This window comes from Bombina bombina, chromosome 1 (assembly GCF_027579735.1).
Source record: "Bombina bombina isolate aBomBom1 chromosome 1, aBomBom1.pri, whole genome shotgun sequence".
Taxonomy (NCBI): domain Eukaryota; kingdom Metazoa; phylum Chordata; class Amphibia; order Anura; family Bombinatoridae; genus Bombina; species Bombina bombina.
The window spans coordinates 892,730,916-892,751,212 of NC_069499.1; the positions used below are offsets into that span (position 1 = coordinate 892,730,916).

General features: G+C 39.9%; 1 protein-coding gene across 2 annotated transcripts in view; it reads right to left on the bottom strand.

Annotated features, from left to right (window-relative positions):
- The window catches only part of LPCAT2 (lysophosphatidylcholine acyltransferase 2), a 272,374-nt gene that overhangs the window by 65,748 nt on the left and 186,329 nt on the right, over positions 1–20,297 (bottom strand). For both annotated transcript variants that reach the window (XM_053699568.1, XM_053699567.1), the window contains exons 9-11: positions 5,196–5,250; positions 5,030–5,112; positions 4,191–4,316 (exon numbers count right to left, since the gene is read on the bottom strand). In XM_053699568.1, coding sequence (XP_053555543.1) covers positions 4,191–4,316; positions 5,030–5,112; positions 5,196–5,250 — 264 coding nt within the window. The remainder of the gene's footprint in view (positions 1–4,190; positions 4,317–5,029; positions 5,113–5,195; positions 5,251–20,297) is intronic.

The following is a 20,297-nucleotide window of genomic DNA, read 5'->3' on the forward strand; positions in this document are numbered from 1 at the left end:
ATAGGACAAGAACCCCAAAAAACAAGTCCACAAGACAGCACTATCCTCAACAAATGAGGAGCAACGTGACCAACCACTCCCATAGAGAAAACATGAGACTGGGAGCATGTGTCTAAGACACAAAAGAAGAACCAAGGCAGGCCTACCATCCAGAGCCCAAAAGAAGGGCGCAAAACCTTCAAGAGACAACCTCTCAACCCCCTCCCAACAAGGCTAACAAGGCAAAACAACCTACCAAAACCACATGCCGTGTGGAAAGTCTGCAGAATGCAGAGAAAGACCAGGAGAAAAGCCACAACATGGGTAGATCCATGTTCTAGACAAGAAGGGAAACAACAGGGCCACAGAAAACCCGGGAACAAAAACCAGTCAAAGAGAACGGACCTAGGAGATTCCAGAGGAACCACCCAGGGCAGCTCCAAATCCGTAATCGCACACAGCGGAGAAGGAGTTACCCCTCGCAAAGGGGAAGCAAAGTGACACGGCGGAAAAACCACCAACCCAGTCACCAAGCAGACTGACCCGGGCCAGCCCAAATGCTCCCGACAACCTGAATCGAATTAACTGTATAGTGTAGTTTATAAAAACAAAGCAAACAAACAAACAACAAGTGAACAAACAAGTCCCGCCGGACCAGCCAGGCACAACGTGCGTCACTAACCAAATAACAAGGCACACAGAAAAAAACTCTGGAACACAATCCGGGAACAACTTCCATGGAAGTAACTCATCAATCCATCCCAGGAATTCCCGTAGGAAAGATAATTAAAGGAAAGAAATCCGGATAAAGAAATAAGGGCACCCGTAGGTATCCGCCCAGAAGGAACTAGGTCTCCGCAGGACCCACCAAACGAAGACCAGAACCTTCAGAAAAAATCTGGGAAAGATCGCAACAGATCGACAGGAGATTACATCATCCCCATTATTCTAGTTAGGAAAACCATATGAGAAATAAGAAGTCCCTGTCCGATAAAGGAAAGGATCCCCCAATAGGTCAAAAAGGCGACGTAGTAGGACATGCAGCCGCACAATCTTATAACGAAAAGAACATGGGGGAACAATCACCCCCGGTGGAAATATTATAGAGCCACCCTCGGTCTGAACACCCGGGATAGGCGGGCAGGAACACAACTGCGAGGAAACCTCTGGGTGCTGCAGGCGAACAAGCGCCATCAATATATTAAAATGCAAATATCCTGCCATCTCCTGGGGAAACAATCCACCCTACGCGGAGGAGACATCAACATCAGCATCACCCGCAAGAGTAGAAGAAGGGTGCATTTGGGAAGGCACCACATAAGGAACAGAGGCCCCAGAGGCCAATGGCTCAGCAGGCCCAAGGTCCCCCAAACCCCAGGGACTTGGCATACTACGCAGGCACAACGTGGCCAAAGTACGGTCCTCGTCCGAGGACGACTCCGAATCTGAAATTATGATAGTCCCGGCATTAGAATCCTCCATGGCTAAGACTATCAATTTAGCACTATATTGGAAAAACTACGGGCACCTGACACCCACAATGGCTGGGGCACTCACCACCTCCTATGACCAGACCTCAGCGGAGCAGACTTTTCCGTCGTCGCCACGCGGTCAGGAATGCGGAAGAGAAACCACCCAAGCGTAACGACGCCCGGTCACCAGGTGCCCCGCGTAATCCAAAAAGTGCACCACCAAAATGCGGCAACTAAGCCCACATAGAAAGTTAAGTAAGTCTGAAAACAAGAATAGATTTACACCTGTAGGTGTAATTCCAGGCCTTGCGTCTGCAAGCCCATAAAACAAGCCACTATGCTCAACATAGATTAACGCTAGATGTCTCGGCCACAGAGCCCTACCCACTACACAAAGCTGGTTGAATCACATAAGAAACATGATTAAAGACCCCTCCCCATTCACAAATCCCCCCAAAGGAGGAAATTAGCCCTAGATTCCCAGATCGGTACAGAAGGTGCCTCACTGAAACTCATACTTAGCTGTCACAATAAATCCCCCTACAGTCAAAGTAATAAAATGAAACGATCTTACCGGAATCTATGCCGTGGAACAGGAACACGGCCCTTCAAGTGTGATGAATAGTAGCATCGCCTCCATCATGGACTTGAGAGAAAATAGCAGGTAGCGAAACGAAATTCAGCAACGCCAAGTGCTGAAGGAGCTGTTAATACGAGTCGGGATGGTGTCGCAGGGAAAGCTCCCACCGCATCTCCGGACTCTAACTTTCGCCCAGGCCCTCCAGGAGAGACTGACAGGACTACTTAAAACTCCTGTCCCATGTCGAAGGGTAGTACCCTCCATAAGAGACATATTGAAAAATAAATAAAGTACAATAATCAATCTAAAATAAAAACTTCTGACACTTCTCTGCCAACCTCCTGGGACGAAAGGCAAAGAATGACTGGGGGATAGGGGAAGTTGGAGGAGTATTTAAGCCTTTGGCTGGTGTGTCTTTGCCTCCTCCTGGTGGCCAGGTTCTTATTTCCCACAAGTAATAAATGCGGCTGTGGACTCTTTCCCATTAGGAAGAAAATATATGTATATATTCATATAAATAAGTATTTATTAATTGCTGCCCAACGCTGTGTGATCTTCCCCCTGCGCTGTGCTAGGTGGTTTGCTGTGTCTAGCAGCATGAAATTGAGGCACCTATTGAAGCCTATGGAAGCGCGCTCTCGTTAGTGCTTGGCTTCCGGGCAATGCGTACACAAGGTCGTGTTCGCATTGTACCGCACTTGTAATACCAGCAGCCATTTACGAGCGCTGGTATTACTGAGTGGAGCACAAATATCGTGCTTGTGTAACTACACTCGTAATCTAGGCCAAAATGTTTTGTTCTAATTGCAAAATGCATTAAAATAAAGGTACAGAAATATATGACTTCTGTTAACAAAGTAGTTTTTTAAATCTTGTAAAGCGCTGTAAAAATCACATATATAGTAACCGCAAAGCCGGTAAATTCAAACATGTCAGAGATAACCTAGAGCAGGGCTGGTGAACCTTTATGAGAGTGTTTGCCACAATTTGATAAAATCTTCTAAAATAATTCTCTGAATACCCCTTTTGTTTAGAAAAATGTAAAAGGGAAATAAAAAAAAATAGAAATTTATTTTAAATTCTTAATATATTTGTATTCCTAATATATAGCATGACTTTATAAAAACAAAAAAAAGTACTATTATCTGGGATTTTTGTAGCCTCGAGGATGAGCACCGGCGGATTTGCATAGTGAGCTAACGGAACATTTTTTTCTAAACGATTAAAATATGATCCATATATTTTCACAATATTTTTGTTTTCCCCTTTTTTAAAAAAATAGAAAAAAAGACACTTGACGTGTCACAAAAATGTAAAATATTAGGCATTACATGGCTATAATGGTTTATATGTAGGGTTATTAATTAAGAGGGTTTAGAATGAAAGAAAAATGGCAGACTTGATGGGTGAAGCAGAGTATCTACTATGAGTCCTCAGTAAATGCAATGTAGTAACACTTAGGATAAAACTACAATGTAATAACACTTAAGATAAAATGGCAATGTAATAACACTTAATAAGTAGTGGATTCTGCTTTATCCGCGCAAAATTTACGGCTCGCCAGAAACTTAAGTTAAGAAGCAGCGGTCGTAAGACTGCTGCTCCTTAAACTTGTCCGTCACCTAAAAGGTGGCAGACTGCAATCATCCAGATCTGATCCAATTGGGATGATTGACACCCCCTGCTAGCCGCTGATTGGCCGCGATTGTTCAGGGGGCATCATTGCACAAGCATTTCACAAGAAATGCTTGTGCAATGTTAAATGCTGACAGCGTATGCTGTCTGCATTTAGTGATATTGTGTAGACATGATTTGCTACAGTGAATCATATCCGCACAACATATGATAAATTGACCAGATAAAGTAAAAAGAAAATGTAATAGCACTTAGGGTAAAAAGACAATGTAATAATAAAAAAAACTACTTACCAGCATGGAGAGAAATCAGGAAAAATATTTTTATTTTAAGCATTTTATTATAATGCAAGTGTCTCTCCTTCACATGCAGGTCCTTAGTCTGACTTCAAATGAGTAGTAGATTAAAAAAAATGTTTTTTTTAATTTACTTCCATTTTCTAATCTAATTTTGACTTTTTATGCACATCTGGACTGACCAATAATTTCCCTGGATATTGTGTGAACTGTTAAAATCTTTCTTACTTGAGCTTTTTGCTGACTTTAGTAAACTCCACAAGTCCAGCCTCCATGGGTAATGTCAGCTCCCCAGCTGTCAGCATGAGCCTGCAGTCCTCATAAGTGTGATCTGTGACCGGCAGCCCCAGAGCTCTGAGGGAACACAAGAAACCATGTAGTATTTAGAACATATGATATCCAGTAAAATGTGTCAGGTTCCTACAACAAACCATTCTACCCTGTATGAGTTACCCATTGTTGTCAACTGCCCTAAATTTGCACAAGTCTATATTGCATGCCTCTGTATTACCACTGCTCCTTGATATGCTCAGCTGAAACAAACTTCTTGTACTACTTTTTAAATCTAAGAACTCTGTATTAGAGGCAGCCGTTCCTAATATTTTTATTTTTGGTAAAAATTAAAGATATAGAAATGTGTATTGTGTCCAAAATGTATAGTACACCCCAGCATACAACACACATCCCAATGGTACTGGATCTTGCAGGATTGTCACAGGTTGGTAAGTCTGCCCACTGCCCCACGCACAATGTCCCGTCATGGCAAACATGCCACCTGCCTCCTCCCATAAAACCCCAACACTGCACCAACATCACCCTTGGCAAGCCCTGCACAACCTGCACATTATTACAAATATAAAAAATCTTTATAATACCACTGCCTTTTCTTATGACTGATATCTTCTGCACGCACCCTATGTTGATCTTGCAGCATATGCAGCCACTGGTTGGTGCATGTGCACCATGTGCAAGCTTGAGCCGATGTATAGCCACCAATAAGTAGCTCCTTATGCTCCATGATTATCATTGGGAGTTTTTTTAGAAAATGTTAGTAAGCGTAGACTTACCGTGCCATGACTAGTCGAACCTTGTTTGCATAAAGTAAGGCATCTTTCTTCTCCTCCTCAGATGGGATGTAAACTGGCAGAAACTGGAAGCATATAAACAGCTCATGAGCAATTGGATACCCAGCTGGTAAGTTGATTCTAACCTCAATATTTTGTTACTTCTCACCTCCACTTCCACATTGGTGCAGATCTGGCATAGAGTCATCAGCAAAAGTTTTAAGCTGCAAAAATTAGAATATGTACACAAAATGTAAAATATGTAGTTAATTTTGTATAAATTATCTGGCATAAAAGTTTAAATACAATTGTATGCAATTCAGTGGGGACTTGCATTCACAGTGATATTAACAGTAATACACAAAATACGTCTGTACAGGTGAAGATGGGCTGAACCAAATATCCATTTAAAGCTACATTGCATTGTAAAATATTGTCCCCTTTAATCTGTTCCCAATTACCAATTTTACCTGGTGGAGTGTATTCTATTGTTGACAAATAACTAATTTATCTTTATTTTTCTATTAGAAATAGCAGTTTTTTTCCTGATGGCACTGCTACCTATACTGCTGATTTAAGTATAGAAACGCTATGTAAACAAAAGGAAGCAGCAGAAATCAACTTCTCAATGTGGTTGGGTAGGAAATAGTCCAGTCCATTTGAAAGGGTGTTTCTGTAGCAGCACAGAATGAAACTGCAACTTTAAAGGGATATGAAACTCAGCATTTTTCTTTCATAATTCAGATAGAGCATACAATTTTAAACAACTTTCCAATTTACTTCAATTAGCAAATTTACTTTATCTTTATTCATTTGGTATCCTTTTGTTGAAGGAGCACCATTGCTTTACAGGAAGCCAGCAGGACACGTTGGGGTAGATTGACCAAGGGTCGAGCGGACATGATCTGCTGTAGCGAATCATGTCCGCTCGACCTCGATAAATTCCGACAGCATACACTGTTGGCATTTTACATTGCACAAGCATTTCTGGTAAAATACTTGTGCAACACCGCCCCCTGCTCACTCGCGGTCGGATCGGATCGGGATGATTTCAGTTTGCCACCTAAAAGGCGGACCAGAAATGATGGGTTGTCGATGCAGCATCCGCTGCTTAATAAATCGACCCTATTGGGTGAACCAATGACAAGAGGTATATATGTGCAGCTACCAATCAGCAGCTAGCTGCCGGTAGTGCATTGCGGCTCCTGAGCCTACCTATGCATTCTTTTCAACAAAATATACCAAGATAACAAAGCAACTTAAATAATAGAAGTAAATTGTAAAGTTGTTTAAAATTACATGCTCTATCTGAATCATGAAATAAAATTATTGGGTTTCACGTCCCTTTACGTTTTGTCAATTGGAGGCTGGGTGTAAGATAGACATTACATTTAAATTAACATTTGAAGCTAAATTTGTTTATTTGGAGCATAAGAAGATAATGACTTGTGTTGAGGTTATTGAACTATTAAAGTTATGGTAAATCCTAGCATTTTTGAAACGCTAGGATTTACCAGTGCTAAAATCATGAAGCATAAAAAAACTTCAATCTGAAAGTTCCTTTATTTTGCTGCAGTTTATGCAGAGCTGAGTGCCTCTGGACGCCCACTGCAAATTGCTATTTTTTCTATGAGGTGACGTTTCCACATTTTAACCAATAGATGTGCTAGCCAATTGGAAATGTTGGATGGCTAGCACGCTATTTGCTAAGAGGTCTCATTGATAAAAGAGTCTTGCCGTAGACACTCAATACTCTCCTGCATGGAACATCATCAATCAGCTATAATGGAGGCAATAGACATCTGGGAGCGAAGGGTCCAGTCAATAATCACCCAACACTTTCATGACCTGCAAGATAGCTTACGAATCGTCCTCTCATTAGCGGACCGACATCAACCAGAAAAATATAATCTCCCGCTAGGCCAGAGTTCTGGGATAACAGCATTATCAGTGGGCATACCTCCCTCAGCTCCGCGAAATATGCCACAGATCTCCCCACGTGACGATCAAGACCGGAAGACTTCTGTGAATATGAGGGCCTATGTGCAGATTAACAGCTTTAAGTTAACTCCGCATCTGTGCCCCTTAGCTTCGCATCTCTCCAGTACAGAGCCGCACATACAGCCATTGATGGACACGGAGGAACAAAAGGGCTCTAATAAGCTGAGTAATGGGGATCTACTGCCAAAGGAGGTCCGACTCCTTGATAGAGAAGGCAGGCCCAGGAAAGTGCTACCTCGGATGTCACAATCTGGTCTTAAAAGAGAACTTTACACTCAAAGTTGGGACTTATTAAGATCTCTGTGCTCGTTTGCAAGCCCCTTAGATGGAAATCTACATAAGAGAGCTAGCATTGGGTGAGGTACTTGCAGAAAACAGACTGATTTGGAGTCCCTATCGGATGAGTCCTCTATAAACTCTATTGACAAATCAATGTCCCCTAAATGTACTCATTAGCATTAACAAGCCGTGACACTCTCAGCATATGGTTGTATGCACCTAAACTAAATACGATTAATTGCTTATACGAGGTTGCCTACCACAAAATCAATATGGTACTTTCAATTTATTTTGTTTGTGTTGTTAATATGAGTATATACATTCAGTTCAATTTGTAGATGGGGTAGTTACATTTACTAAGTCGAAACCTTTACAGTAGCCCTACTGGATAAGGTACGCTAAAAAGCCAATGCGGATTAATATATTTAAGTTAGGGAGTGTTCGCAGATCATTTATTACCCTTTCTCCTTCTGTTTATTTTATTTGATCATTATGGCATGCTGCCAGCAGCCTAGGCGGTGCACCCACATTAAATTAAAGGAGATGGTATGTATCCTGTTAAGACCTTAAGAAGAGATCCGCCATATACATCTATGTATGGGTGTACTGCCCACAACCTAAAATTTTAGCACTCAAAACACCACATGTTAATGTGAATGCAATAGGGATAAGCCCGGGATATTTTGAACAGATAACTAGGAGTCTTCACTTCGAAATTCCGCTTTCTTGTTTAAATGTCCTATTTGTTTTTCTATGACAAACATCTCTGTTCCTCCTGGATGTTCTCTTCTGTTTTCTTATTAAGGGGGCTTGCATCATGACTTTATATAAGGAATTCATGTATCCTTATACTGTATGTTTGTTTCTTGAGTATGCATATGGTCTACAACCTATCTCTGTAACTAAAGCAAAGGGTATAGTAAATACTGGAGCAGAACTACTCTTATTGTTTATAATTCTGCTTATGAAAAGTGGCTCCAAGATCCCTCCTTATTTCCCTCTCCAGGGATATGATCCTATATATAATAGCCCTTCTGCTCCCTTTACTCCTACCCACATCTAAGATATAATCTATATCCTCCTACAGCCTTCCAGATATTATGTTGCTGTGATTAGTCCCATACAATTCTACTAAACTCTAAATTTGAGTGGTTTTATATCAGTTTTCAAATGTGCACATTCCTGTTGTCAGCAGCTTGTTTACATATTTTTACATTACCTACTACTTAACCTATCACAAGTTGTATCATAGTTTATAAGGGCCTCTAAACACTCTACATAGACGTTATAGTTTTTTTCTCAGTTAGAGCCCATACTACGAGAATGCAAAAACCTGCTAAATTTATCCTATAACATTTGAAATAGAGGTTTACCAGTTGGGATCCAAAAGTGGTCCCCTATTGTTCATAGCTGTCTTCTGTAGCTTCATACCCTTCGTAATACAGCAAAGTCTAAAAGTGGCCTCAGATACCACTTAGAAGACATACAATTACACGAGCAAGCATGATGTCTACTGATTTATTTTAAACAACGCCATATAACTATGTTTTGTATATTTTGGTTACATTACTTTTGAATGTATAACGTGAAACAATTTTTGTATATAGATCTTATTGAAAGGCATTGTCTGTGTGCTGTGAACTAAACCTCAATAAAAATATATTCTCGGCCAGAGGCGTTCAGCTCCGCATAAACGGCAGGACAATAAAGGAGCTTTAAGCATGAAGTTTTTTTTATATTTTTAGCACTGGTAATTCCTAGTGTTTCAAAAATGCTAGAATTTACCATCACTTTAAGGTCTAATCAACCAATGGATTTAAGGCGATAAATAATTGTGCATCCTACAGAAATAACGATGTCAAAATGTATATGGCACATGGTTAGGATAGACTTATATTAGGCTTAACTAGGGCTTATCAATGTGATGGAGTCATCACTGACGGTAAAGGAAACATAATGGTTTTCTGCATATGCACTATGATAAGATGCAAAATAAAAATGCTGCAGTTACGTTGCCCGCAATGCTGCTGTTTTGCCACTCAACAATTTTTTAATAACATTACAATAACAAATCAACAAAGGGGAATATTATGGAACACCACAGATATCTACACTCTTTGAGAACACTTAAACAACGTTTTTTCCTACATAGGTCTAATTGTTAAAAAAATACAGGCCTAGATTACAAGTGGAGAGCTAATTTAGCACGCCCCAACAAATGGGCAAATTTGCAGGTGTGTGATAAATAACCAGCCATTACCAGTGGCTGGTTATTGCTACCACAAAATCGCAGTGGCAATTAGTGCTTAGAAAAAAAAAACAGAGATCAGTGAGCACAATGCACTGCACCTCAATTGTAATACCAGCACACATTTGCATGCCCTGGTATTAATAAGTTGAGTTCAAATATCGCTTTTTCAGAAGCAATATTTTGCGCTCAACTTGTAATCTGGCCCACAGTGTCTACAAGCTGAGAAAGCCGAGCTAGGAGAAGAGCTTTATGTCAATGTGCCCTTTTGTGCTAAGTTCCTCTTTGCCCAGAGCATATTTGATATCTTTAAATTGGCTTGCAACTGCGGAAAACTGTTGATTTGTCAGCTTTTGTGCCTTTACAGTTCATCTGTGATGAGGAGAGAAATCCAGCATTACACCTGGGATGTCTCTTTGGGGTTAACACTGGAGTTGGAACAGCAGTGCAGTTTGAAGCCTAGAGGGACCTGCTGTTATGCTGCTTATCAGTGTATCTGCTAGTCTGTTTGCAGAATTGCTTGTGCAGCTTCCAGGGTCAGTGCTACTGTAGAGCTAACACTCCAAAGCCTTATAGAATGGTCCCATGAACTAGATCTAGCTGCAGAACAGCCTGATTAACACAGTGGAAGAGCTTTTATGGCACCAGGGAGTCTTTGTTCATCTAAGCTGAGGACTACATCAACTCCTAAAGGGACATAAAACCCAAATATGTCATTTCATGATTTAGCTAGAACATACCATTTTAAACAACTTTTCAATTTACTTCTATTATCAAATTTGCGTCATTCTCTTGTTAGCATTTGTTTAAGGAGTATCAATGCACTACTTGGGAGCTAGCTGAACACATAAGGTGAGTCAATACAAGGGGCATATATGTGCAGCCACTAATCAGCAGCTGGTTCCCAGTAGTATATTGCTGATCCAGAGCATGCTTTTACACAAAGGATACCAGGAACAAATGAGATAATATAAGTTAATACGAAAACTATTTACAATTCAATGCTCTGAATCATGAAAGTTTAATTTTGACGTTACTGTCCCTTAAAGGGCCATAATACCCAAATGTTTAAACACTTGAAAGTGATGCAGCATAGCTGTAAAAAGCTGACTAGAAAATATCTCCTGAACATCTCTATGTAAAAAAGAAAGATATTTTACCTCAAAAGTTCCTCAGTAGCCACCTCCCATTGTAAAGGATTTCTAAGCAGCATTTTAGTGTGTCTGTCCTGGGACAGCTGAAAGGATGAGCCTCATGAACTCTCATATTATTTCACCAATCAGGTAAAGGAAGCTTACTATGAAATCTCATGAGAGTTAAGTCAAATCTCATGAGATCACAGCAAGAGTTCATGAACTCAGCACTGCTGATGCTGATTGGCTGCTGTTCATTTCTTCATTTTTATTTTTATTTTTACCTGCAGCTGGGAGCAGCTGAGTATAACTTTTTACACAGAACTTACTCTGCTGATCTGAGGAGATTGTGAGGTAAAATATTTTCCTTTTTTACATAGCGATGCTCAGGTGATATTTTCCTGTCAGCTTTTTACAATTATACTGCATCAGTTTCAAGTGATTTAGCATATGAGTATTATGTCCCTTTAAGCATTTTTAGCTGCTTCAGGCTGTTTTGAAGATCTGGAGGGGCTACTCAATGTGACATGTAACAAACAGACATGGGTGTCCATTCCTATAGTTCAGTTGTGATATATTCTTTGGGTCTTGCATGACTGTGAATCATTCTAAAATAAATCACCTTGCTATGGTACAATTCTGTGTTAAATATTTGTGATTTGGCTTGGCACCATTTGACTGTAATCAGTTTTAGTTTATATTTGCTGTTGGTAATTTATTAACTACTTAGAATGTGAAAACACTTTCTCCATTTATTTTGTCTCATATATTAAACACAAAAACTGCTTCAATTTAAATTGAATGTTATACTGCAGTATTATCAGTTTACTATATCTAATGCTCATTGGCTGATAAAAACAACTGTCACAGCTCTCTATTGGTAAAGAAATACAGACCACTGCGAGTTTGAAAAAACAAACAATCTTTTTAAAACATCTTAATTTAGATGCAAACAATTAAAATAGACTACAATGTCTCTTCAAGTACAGTTATGATCCTGCTGTTTTCTTCCTTTTACAAAACGTGACCCATACAATACAACATTTATGGTATATCTCAAGTGGTACAAAATAGGTTGCATGACCATTTTTAATTCTCCTAATTTTTAGGGGGTTGACCACCTGTTTTTTAATTCAATTCTACTTTGTTTAACCATGGCGACCATCTTTGTGTCATGGCGCACAACATACTTTGGTTATAAAGATGTTTACAGAAATATCAATATATCAGCTCAGGATGCTCCTAGCTCCTTAGAACAAATGCTTATATCTAGAGCACTTTACAAGGTACATGTACATATATAAACATTTTGCACATTCTTGTTCCATAGACTTAGAAATTAATCCCTAATGTAATGAACAAGATCGCTGAAAGCTCCACTTTTAGGGGTCAATTTATCTAAGTGCGAGCGGACATGATCCGATATACTGTAGCATACTCTGTCGGCATTTATCATTGCACCAGCAGTTCTTGAGAACTGCTGGTACAATGCTGCGCCCTGCAGATTCGTGGCCAATCGGCCGCTAGCATGGGGTGTCAATCAACCGTATAGTATTTGATCAGGTTGATTTCTGTTCGCCACCTCAGAGCAGGCAGGCAGGTTATGAAGCAGCGGTCTTTAACTTCTGTTTCCGGTAAGCCTTCCGTCCGGAGCTTGATAAATTGGCCCCTTAGGGTCAATTTATAATGGGAAGGGATCGGGTCTAAGTCCTACATTTTGTTTAGGGGGTACCTAGATAAGTATAGTGTGCATGCATAAAATTTCAGGTTTTAGACAAAAAATGTTTACTTATGGTGGCGAGAGTGCAATCTGTTAACATTTCTGTTAACATTTCCCCTCACTTTCAGGTATTTCTTGATAGGGGACCAGATACCAACCTGATATGAGTGATCTATGGTAGCATTCTGCCATAAAAGTTTAAGTTTGAGATTCCACTGGTTACAGAGCTAGGGCTAGTAGAAATCTGCGGAAAAGCCTACTTTATTAATACATTTTGAGAAATTAACATGTAATATGAGCATAATAAATAATACAAACAAACAATATCTTAAAGTTATTATGTTTATGATTGACACACCACAAGTTCAAGCTACTTGTTTTACTAGAAGCTATGAGATTTCCTCGCTCAGACTCTAGTAAATGCTGGAGCATCCAGTGGCAGTAGTCAACTCGGCAGTTGCAAGTTTTCTGAGAACATTGTTCATGGGAACTCATGCTTTGTCTTCAGTAGATATCTTGAATGATGTTCTTGGTTCAGGTGGGTGGAAGAAATGAATAAAAATATCACAGTTTTAATTGCTGATCAAGCCTAACAACTACTAGGTCATCATAGACACAAGCAACAGAGCATCACTGCATTTTATTCAATCTTTTGCGATGCAGATGTAAAGAAGCACCCGATAGTACTCTTTGATACCACCTGAAAACTGTGAAATTTTCTTATACCCAGAATTCTCTCACGCTTATCGAACCTGTCCTTGAGTTTCAGTTCATGAATTTCAGTTACTTCGTCATCTTTTCAAAGTTTCAGAACTCATTCTTATTTTGGCTCTCAAAGCACTTTGTCTTTTATCTGCACTTATCTTAATAGTCTTGGATGCAGGAGATATACCAAGAGAAGCACAAGCTGAGTCAACCTTCTGGCAATATAAAGTCCTCATTCAGCTCCATACATTTGTCTTTTTCAATCACAAACCATTTTTTGTGGCAAGTGGGACACAATGACCAACCAGGAACAAGTTTTAGAGCATAACTCTTTATCAAATTTCTTGTAGTCTTTTATAATAGTTGTTTTTGTGATATTCCAAGGGATTACAACAACTGTTACCAAAAAAGGTGAGGATATTTTAATATATATTTTATTTCAGGGTACTTACAGACTAATGTATGATCCTAACCTTGAACACAGTAACTCCTTTTCTTCTGAGCTCTAGTCACTTACTGGTTTTATCACAGGAGAAACAACAACTCTGTTTATAACACTGTTAATTTGTAAAACACCAAATCAATTGAACACTGTATTTCCATTTATGGATAAAATCTCTTCACGCTCCTAGCATCTTGCTACCAACAAGGAAAGCTTTGTCCACACACTTGCAGGTCCAGACATGCAGAGAACATTTTTCCTGCCCTAATGTCATGTTTGTGACTGCACCAACATGATAGACCATGCTTCACTGTTACCAATATCAAATGTAGTAGAAATGTAGACTTTATTGACAATCAAAAACATGATTACAGTAAAATACTGTTCATTTTTATTATTTGTTATGCTTATATTACATCTGTTGTTTTCTCAAAGCTCATGAATAAAGTGGGCTTTTCTTCAGATTTCTACTAGCCCTAGGTCTCTAACCAGAGGAATCTCAAACTCAAAACTTTTACAGCAGAATGCTACCAAAGAGGACATATATCTGTGAAAATGTCCTATATGGTCCCCCTCTTGAGAGATAATCAACCTGAAAGTTATGGAAAGTGTTAAAAAGTTGCACTTTCTCGTCCCTGTAAGAAAAAGCTAAGAGGTCTCAAATTTCAAATGATCTGTATGCACACTATACTTACCTAGGTACTCCCTAAAAAAGTTAGGACTGAGACTCAAACCCTTCCTATAATACATTTCAAGTGAAAATTTTAGTGATCTTGATCATTACATTAGGACTTAAGTTCTAAGTCAATTGAAAAAGAATGTGCAAAATGTTTATACATGAATATGTACCTTGTAATGTGTTCTAGGCTTTAGTTTTTGTTCCAAGGAGCTAGGACCATCACCATCCTGAGCTGAGATATTGAAGTTTCTGTAAACATCTGTGTAATCAAAACTTATTGTGCACCATGACAGAAAGATGGCCGCCATATATAAAGCAAGTAAAATAAAATAAAAAAAAAAACTGGTGGTTTTGCAATATCAATACATAGAGGTAATCACTCAACCAACTTGACAATTATTGGACCACCTTAGATGGATTAACGCGGTCATATTAGCTATACACAGATAAGATTTAATAATCAGCCAAACCTATTGTTCTTATGTAAATTGTTGCACATGTCTCTATCTTTAGTTTTATCAGTCTCTCTTATCCTTTAAACTAACCAAAGCTATGGTTATTTTTGCAGAAATGCTTAGAAAATATCCTTTTAGTTAAGTCCAACCTAACAGACCTCTTTCTGAAGATACAAGGTGGTTGATTCACATTTACATCTAATTTAATTTGTTTAATTTGTTTAGTAAATAATCTTTGGAACATCATTTCATTATTTATTTGTCCTCATTATCTGTAATGTAGCTCTAAAGTTGTGGGTTTGCACACTGCAGACTTTACATGACTAACTCTGCTACACATCTTCCATAATTGGCCTCAGAAGAGATGTGAAAGATTTAGCTTTGTGAAGGACGCATGAATCAAGCCATGTAGAAGAAAACTTGCCTCCTTCTGCTCTGACCATGTTTCCCAACTCAGAGGATTGTTTTTTTCCAGCAGGACAATGCTCCATGCAACACATCCAGGTCAATTAAGGTGTGGATGGAGGACCACCTGATGCAGACCTGTCAGGGCCAGCCCAATCTCCAGACCTGAACCCCATTGAAAACCTCTAGAATGTGATCAAGAGGAAGATGGATCGTCACAAGCCATCAAACAAAGCTGAAATAAGTAAGGGGGTAGGTGAAGAAAGCGCTATACAAAGCTACTACAAACTAATGGGGAATGTGTGAAATGATATTGGAGGATATTGTGCCTAGAACTCGTATGTGTAATGAACACAAATGATAAAAGTATTAGTATGTAAATAAAACGTTTTATTTAGTATAGAGGTTTAAATAAAGTAAAATGATTTGTATAAAAAGATCTTCATCTATATCTTAGAAATGCATAAAAGTGTATGTGCCACATATAAAAAATTATTATTAGTCAAACAAAAAAACAGAAAATAAAGGTTGGCCAACATGGAAATAAAAGGTACCATAAGCATACAATTCCGTTAAAAAGTACAATATAATGGTGGAATCTATTATATTCCGTTATATTCTGATATTCTGATATCGTGTGGCAGAATATATCTCGAACTTATACGATATACGATCTAAGATTAATCTTATACAAGTGAACAGTATCAAAGTTCATAAGCAACTGTTATAAGTAACTGTCAGAATTCATCCGATACAGCTAGTGCATCATAGGTTATCAAAGTGAAAATCCCTCAGGGTGAGGGTACGTCTTAGATAATCCGGTAAGTAAAGTGCATCAGAGTTTCCGAGCATAAGTGCAAATAGGGTTAAAGTACATCAGTGTACCTCATATGGGTCGTAAAAGCCAAGCGAGCGTGCTTTTCATTATTTTCATTATATTGTACTTTTAACAGAATTTTATGCTTATGGGTACCTTTTATCTCCAGGTTGGCCAACCTTTATTTTCTGTTTTTTTGTTTGACTAATAATAATTTTTTATATGTGGCACATACATTTTTATGCATTTATAAGATCTAACTAAAGATCTTTTAATACAAATCATTTTACTTTATTTAGACCTCTATACTAAATAAAACTTTTTATTTACATACTAATACTTTCATCATTTGTGTTAATTACACATACAAGTCCTAGGCACAATAGCCTCCAATATCCTTTCACACACTCCCCATTAGTCTGTAGTAGCTTTGTATAGCGCTTTCTTCACCTACCCCTACTTCTTTCAGTTGTCCCCAAAGTTCTAGAGGGGAACTTTTTGGTTTAGGGAGCATACAAACACTCAGCGCAGGAAGTATAATACTCTTTTTTCCAACATCAAAAAAAGCTGACCTGCTTGCATTTCTGCTCCAGGAGTGGCATAAAGTCACCCAACAGCCATGTGAAAGACTGGTGAAGAGCATGTTAGGATACATGAAAGCTGTGATCGCAAATTAGGTCTATTCCCCCAAATATTGATTTCTGAACTCTTGGTAAGTTAAAACATTAGTATTGTATTATTTAATAATTAATATGAACTTGTTCTCTTTGCATTATTAGACATATGTAAACACTATGGGGCCTATCTATCAAGCTCCGGATAGAGCTTGAGGCCCAATGTTTCTGGCGAGCCTGACCGCTGCTCCGTAACCTGTCCGCCTGCTCTGAGCAATTCATGATAGATACCCCCCTGCTGGCGGCAGATTGGCCGTGATTCTGCAGGGGGCGGCGTTGCACCAGCAGCTCTTGTGAGCTGCTGGTGCAATGCTGAATACGGAGAGCGTATTCAGCAAGGTCTGGCGGACCTGATCCGCATTGTCGGATCAGGTCTGCCAGACTTTGATAAATAGAGGCCTGCATCTTTTTCTGTTATTTTGATAAGTTGTAATTTAAATAAATGCTCTAAATGACAATATTTTTATTTGCAATATGTGAGAAATGTTGTCAGAAGTTTATAGAATAAAACAAAAAATGATGATTTTATACGTACCTAAAAATAGCAAAACCAGAGAAACTGATCATTTTGCAGTGGTCATTTAATTTTTTCAGAGTCAGAGGTGGAAAAATATCACTATAACTTACTAGTCAGGGGTAAAAAACTACTAGCACAGAGGAAAAATGTTACTAGTCCACTCAATGTTAAAGATAGGAAAAACAGAATTTATGTTTACCTGATAAATTACTTTCTCCAACGGTGTGTCCGGTCCACGGCGTCATCCTTACTTGTGGGATATTCTCTTCCCCAACAGGAAATGGCAAAGAGCCCAGCAAAGCTGGTCACATGATCCCTCCTAGGCTCCGCCTACCCCAGTCATTCGACCGACGTTAAGGAGGAATATTTGCATAGGAGAAACCATATGTTACCGTGGTGACTGTAGTTAAAGAAAATAAATTATCAGACCTGATTAAAAAAACCAGGGCGGGCCGTGGACCGGACACACCGTTGGAGAAAGTAATTTATCAGGTAAACATAAATTCTGTTTTCTCCAACATAGGTGTGTCCGGTCCACGGCGTCATCCTTACTTGTGGGAACCAATACCAAAGCTTTAGGACACGGATGAAGGGAGGGAGCAAATCAGGTCACCTAAATGGAAGGCACCACGGCTTGCAAAACCTTTCTCCCAAAAATAGCCTCAGAAGAAGCAAAAGTATCAAATTTGTAAAATTTAGAAAAAGTGTGCAGTGAAGACCAAGTCGCTGCCTTACATATCTGATCAACAGAAGCCTCGTTCTTGAAGGCCCATGTGGAAGCCACAGCCCTAGTGGAGTGAGCTGTGATTCTTTCAGGAGGCTGCCGTCCGGCAGTCTCATAAGCCAATCGGATAATGCTTTTAATCCAGAAGGAGAGAGAGGTAGAAGTTGCTTTTTGACCTCTCCGTTTACCAGAATAAACAACAAACAAAGACAAAGTTTGTCTGAAGTCCTTAGTAGCTGCTAAGTAAAATTTGAGAGCACGAACTACATCCAAGTTGTGCAACAAACGTTCCTTCTTTGAAACTGGATTAGGACACAAAGAAGGCACAACTATCTCCTGGTTAATGTTTTTGTTAGAAACAACTTTTGGAAGAAAACCAGGTTTAGTACGCAAAACCACCTTATCTGCATGGAACACCAGATAAGGAGAAGAACACTGCAGAGCAGATAATTCTGAAACTCTTCTAGCAGAAGAAATTGCAACCAAAAACAAAACTTTCCAAGATAATAACTTAATATCAACGGAATGTAAGGGTTCAAACGGAACCCCCTGAAGAACTGAAAGAACTAGGTTGAGACTCCAAGGAGGAGTCAAAATTTTGTAAACAGGCTTGATTCTAACCAGAGCCTGAACAAAGGCTAGAACATCTGGCACAGCTGCCAGCTTTTTGTGAAGTAACACAGACAAGGCAGAAATCTGTCCCATCAAGGAACTTGCAGATAATCCTTTTTCCAATCCTTCTCGAAGGAAGGATAGACTCTTAGGAATCTTAACCTTGTCCCAAGGGAATCCTGCAGATTCACACCAACAGATATACCAAATTATGTGGTAATTTTTCTGGTTACAGGCTTTCAGGCCTGAACAAGAGTATTAATAACAGAATCTGAGAACCCTCGCTTTGATAAGATCAAGCGTTCAATCTCCAAGCAGTCAGCTGGAGTGGGTCGAACGGACCTAGAACAAGAAGGTCTCGTCTCAAAGGTAGCTTCCATGGTGGAGCCGATGACATATTCACCAGATCTGCATACCAAGTCCTGCGTGGCCACGCAGGAGCTATCAAAATCACCGACGCCCTCTCCTGATTGATCCTGGCTACCAGCCTGGGGATGAGAGGAAACGGCGGGAACACATAAGCTAGTTTGAAGGTCCAAGGTGCTACTAGTGCATCCACTAGAGCCGCCTTGGGATCCCTGGATCTGTACCCGTAGTAAGGAACTCTGAAGTTCTGACGAGAGGCCATCAGATCCATGTCTGGAATGCCCCACGGTTGAGTGACTTGGGCAAAGATTTCCGGATGGAGTTCCCACTCCCCCGGATGCAATGTCTGACGACTCAGAAAATCCGCTTCCCAATTTTCCACTCCTAGGATGTGGATAGCAGACAGGTGGCAGGAGTGAGACTCCGCCCATAGAATGATTTTGGTCACTTCTTCCATCGCTAGGGAACTCCTTGTTCCCCCCTGATGGTTGATGTATGAACTTGGCCCTCGCTAGCTGAGGCCAAGCTTTGAGAGCATTGAATATCGCTCTCAGTTCCAGAATATTTATCGGTAGAAGAGATTCTACCCGAGACCAAAGACCCTGAGCTTTCAGGGATCCCCAGACCGCGCCCCAGCTCATCAGACTGGCGTCGGTCGTGACAATGACCCACTCTGGTCTGCGGAAGGTCATCCCTTGTGACAGGTTGTCCAGGGACAGCCACCAACGGAATGAGTCTCTGGTCCTCTGATTTACTTGTATCTTCGGAGACAAGTCTGAATAGTCCCCATTCCACTGACTGAGCATGAACAGTTGTAATGGTCTTAGATGAATGCGCACAAAAGGAACTATGTCCATTGCCGCTACCATCAAACCTATCACTTCCATGCACTGCGCTATGGAAGGAAGAGGAACGGAATGAAGTATCCGACAAGAGTCTAGAAGTTTTGTTTTTCTGGCTTCTGTCAGAAAAATCCTCATTTCTAAGGAGTCTATTATAGTTCCCAAGAAGGGAACCCTCGTTGACGGAGATAGAGAACTCTTTTCCACGTTCACTTTCCATCCGTGAGATCTGAGAAAGGCCAGGACAATGTCCGTGAGAGCCTTTACTTGAGGAAGGGACGACGCTCGAATCAGAATGTCGTCCCAGTAAGGTACTACAGCAATGCCCCTTGGTCTTAGCACCGCCAGAAGGGACCCTAGTACCTATGAGAAAATCCTAGGAGCAGTGGCTAATCCGAAAGAAAACGCCACGAACTGGAAATGCTTGTCCAGGAATTCAAACCTTAGGAACCGATGATGTTCCTTGTGGATAGGAATATGTAGATACGCATCCTTGAAATCCACCTTGGTCATGAATTGACCTTCCTGGATGGAAGGAAGAAGTGTTCGAATGGTTTCCATCTTGAACGATGGAACCTTGAGAAACTTGTTCAAGATCTTGAGATCTAAGATTGGTCTGAACGTTCCCTCTTTTTTGGGAACTATGAACAGA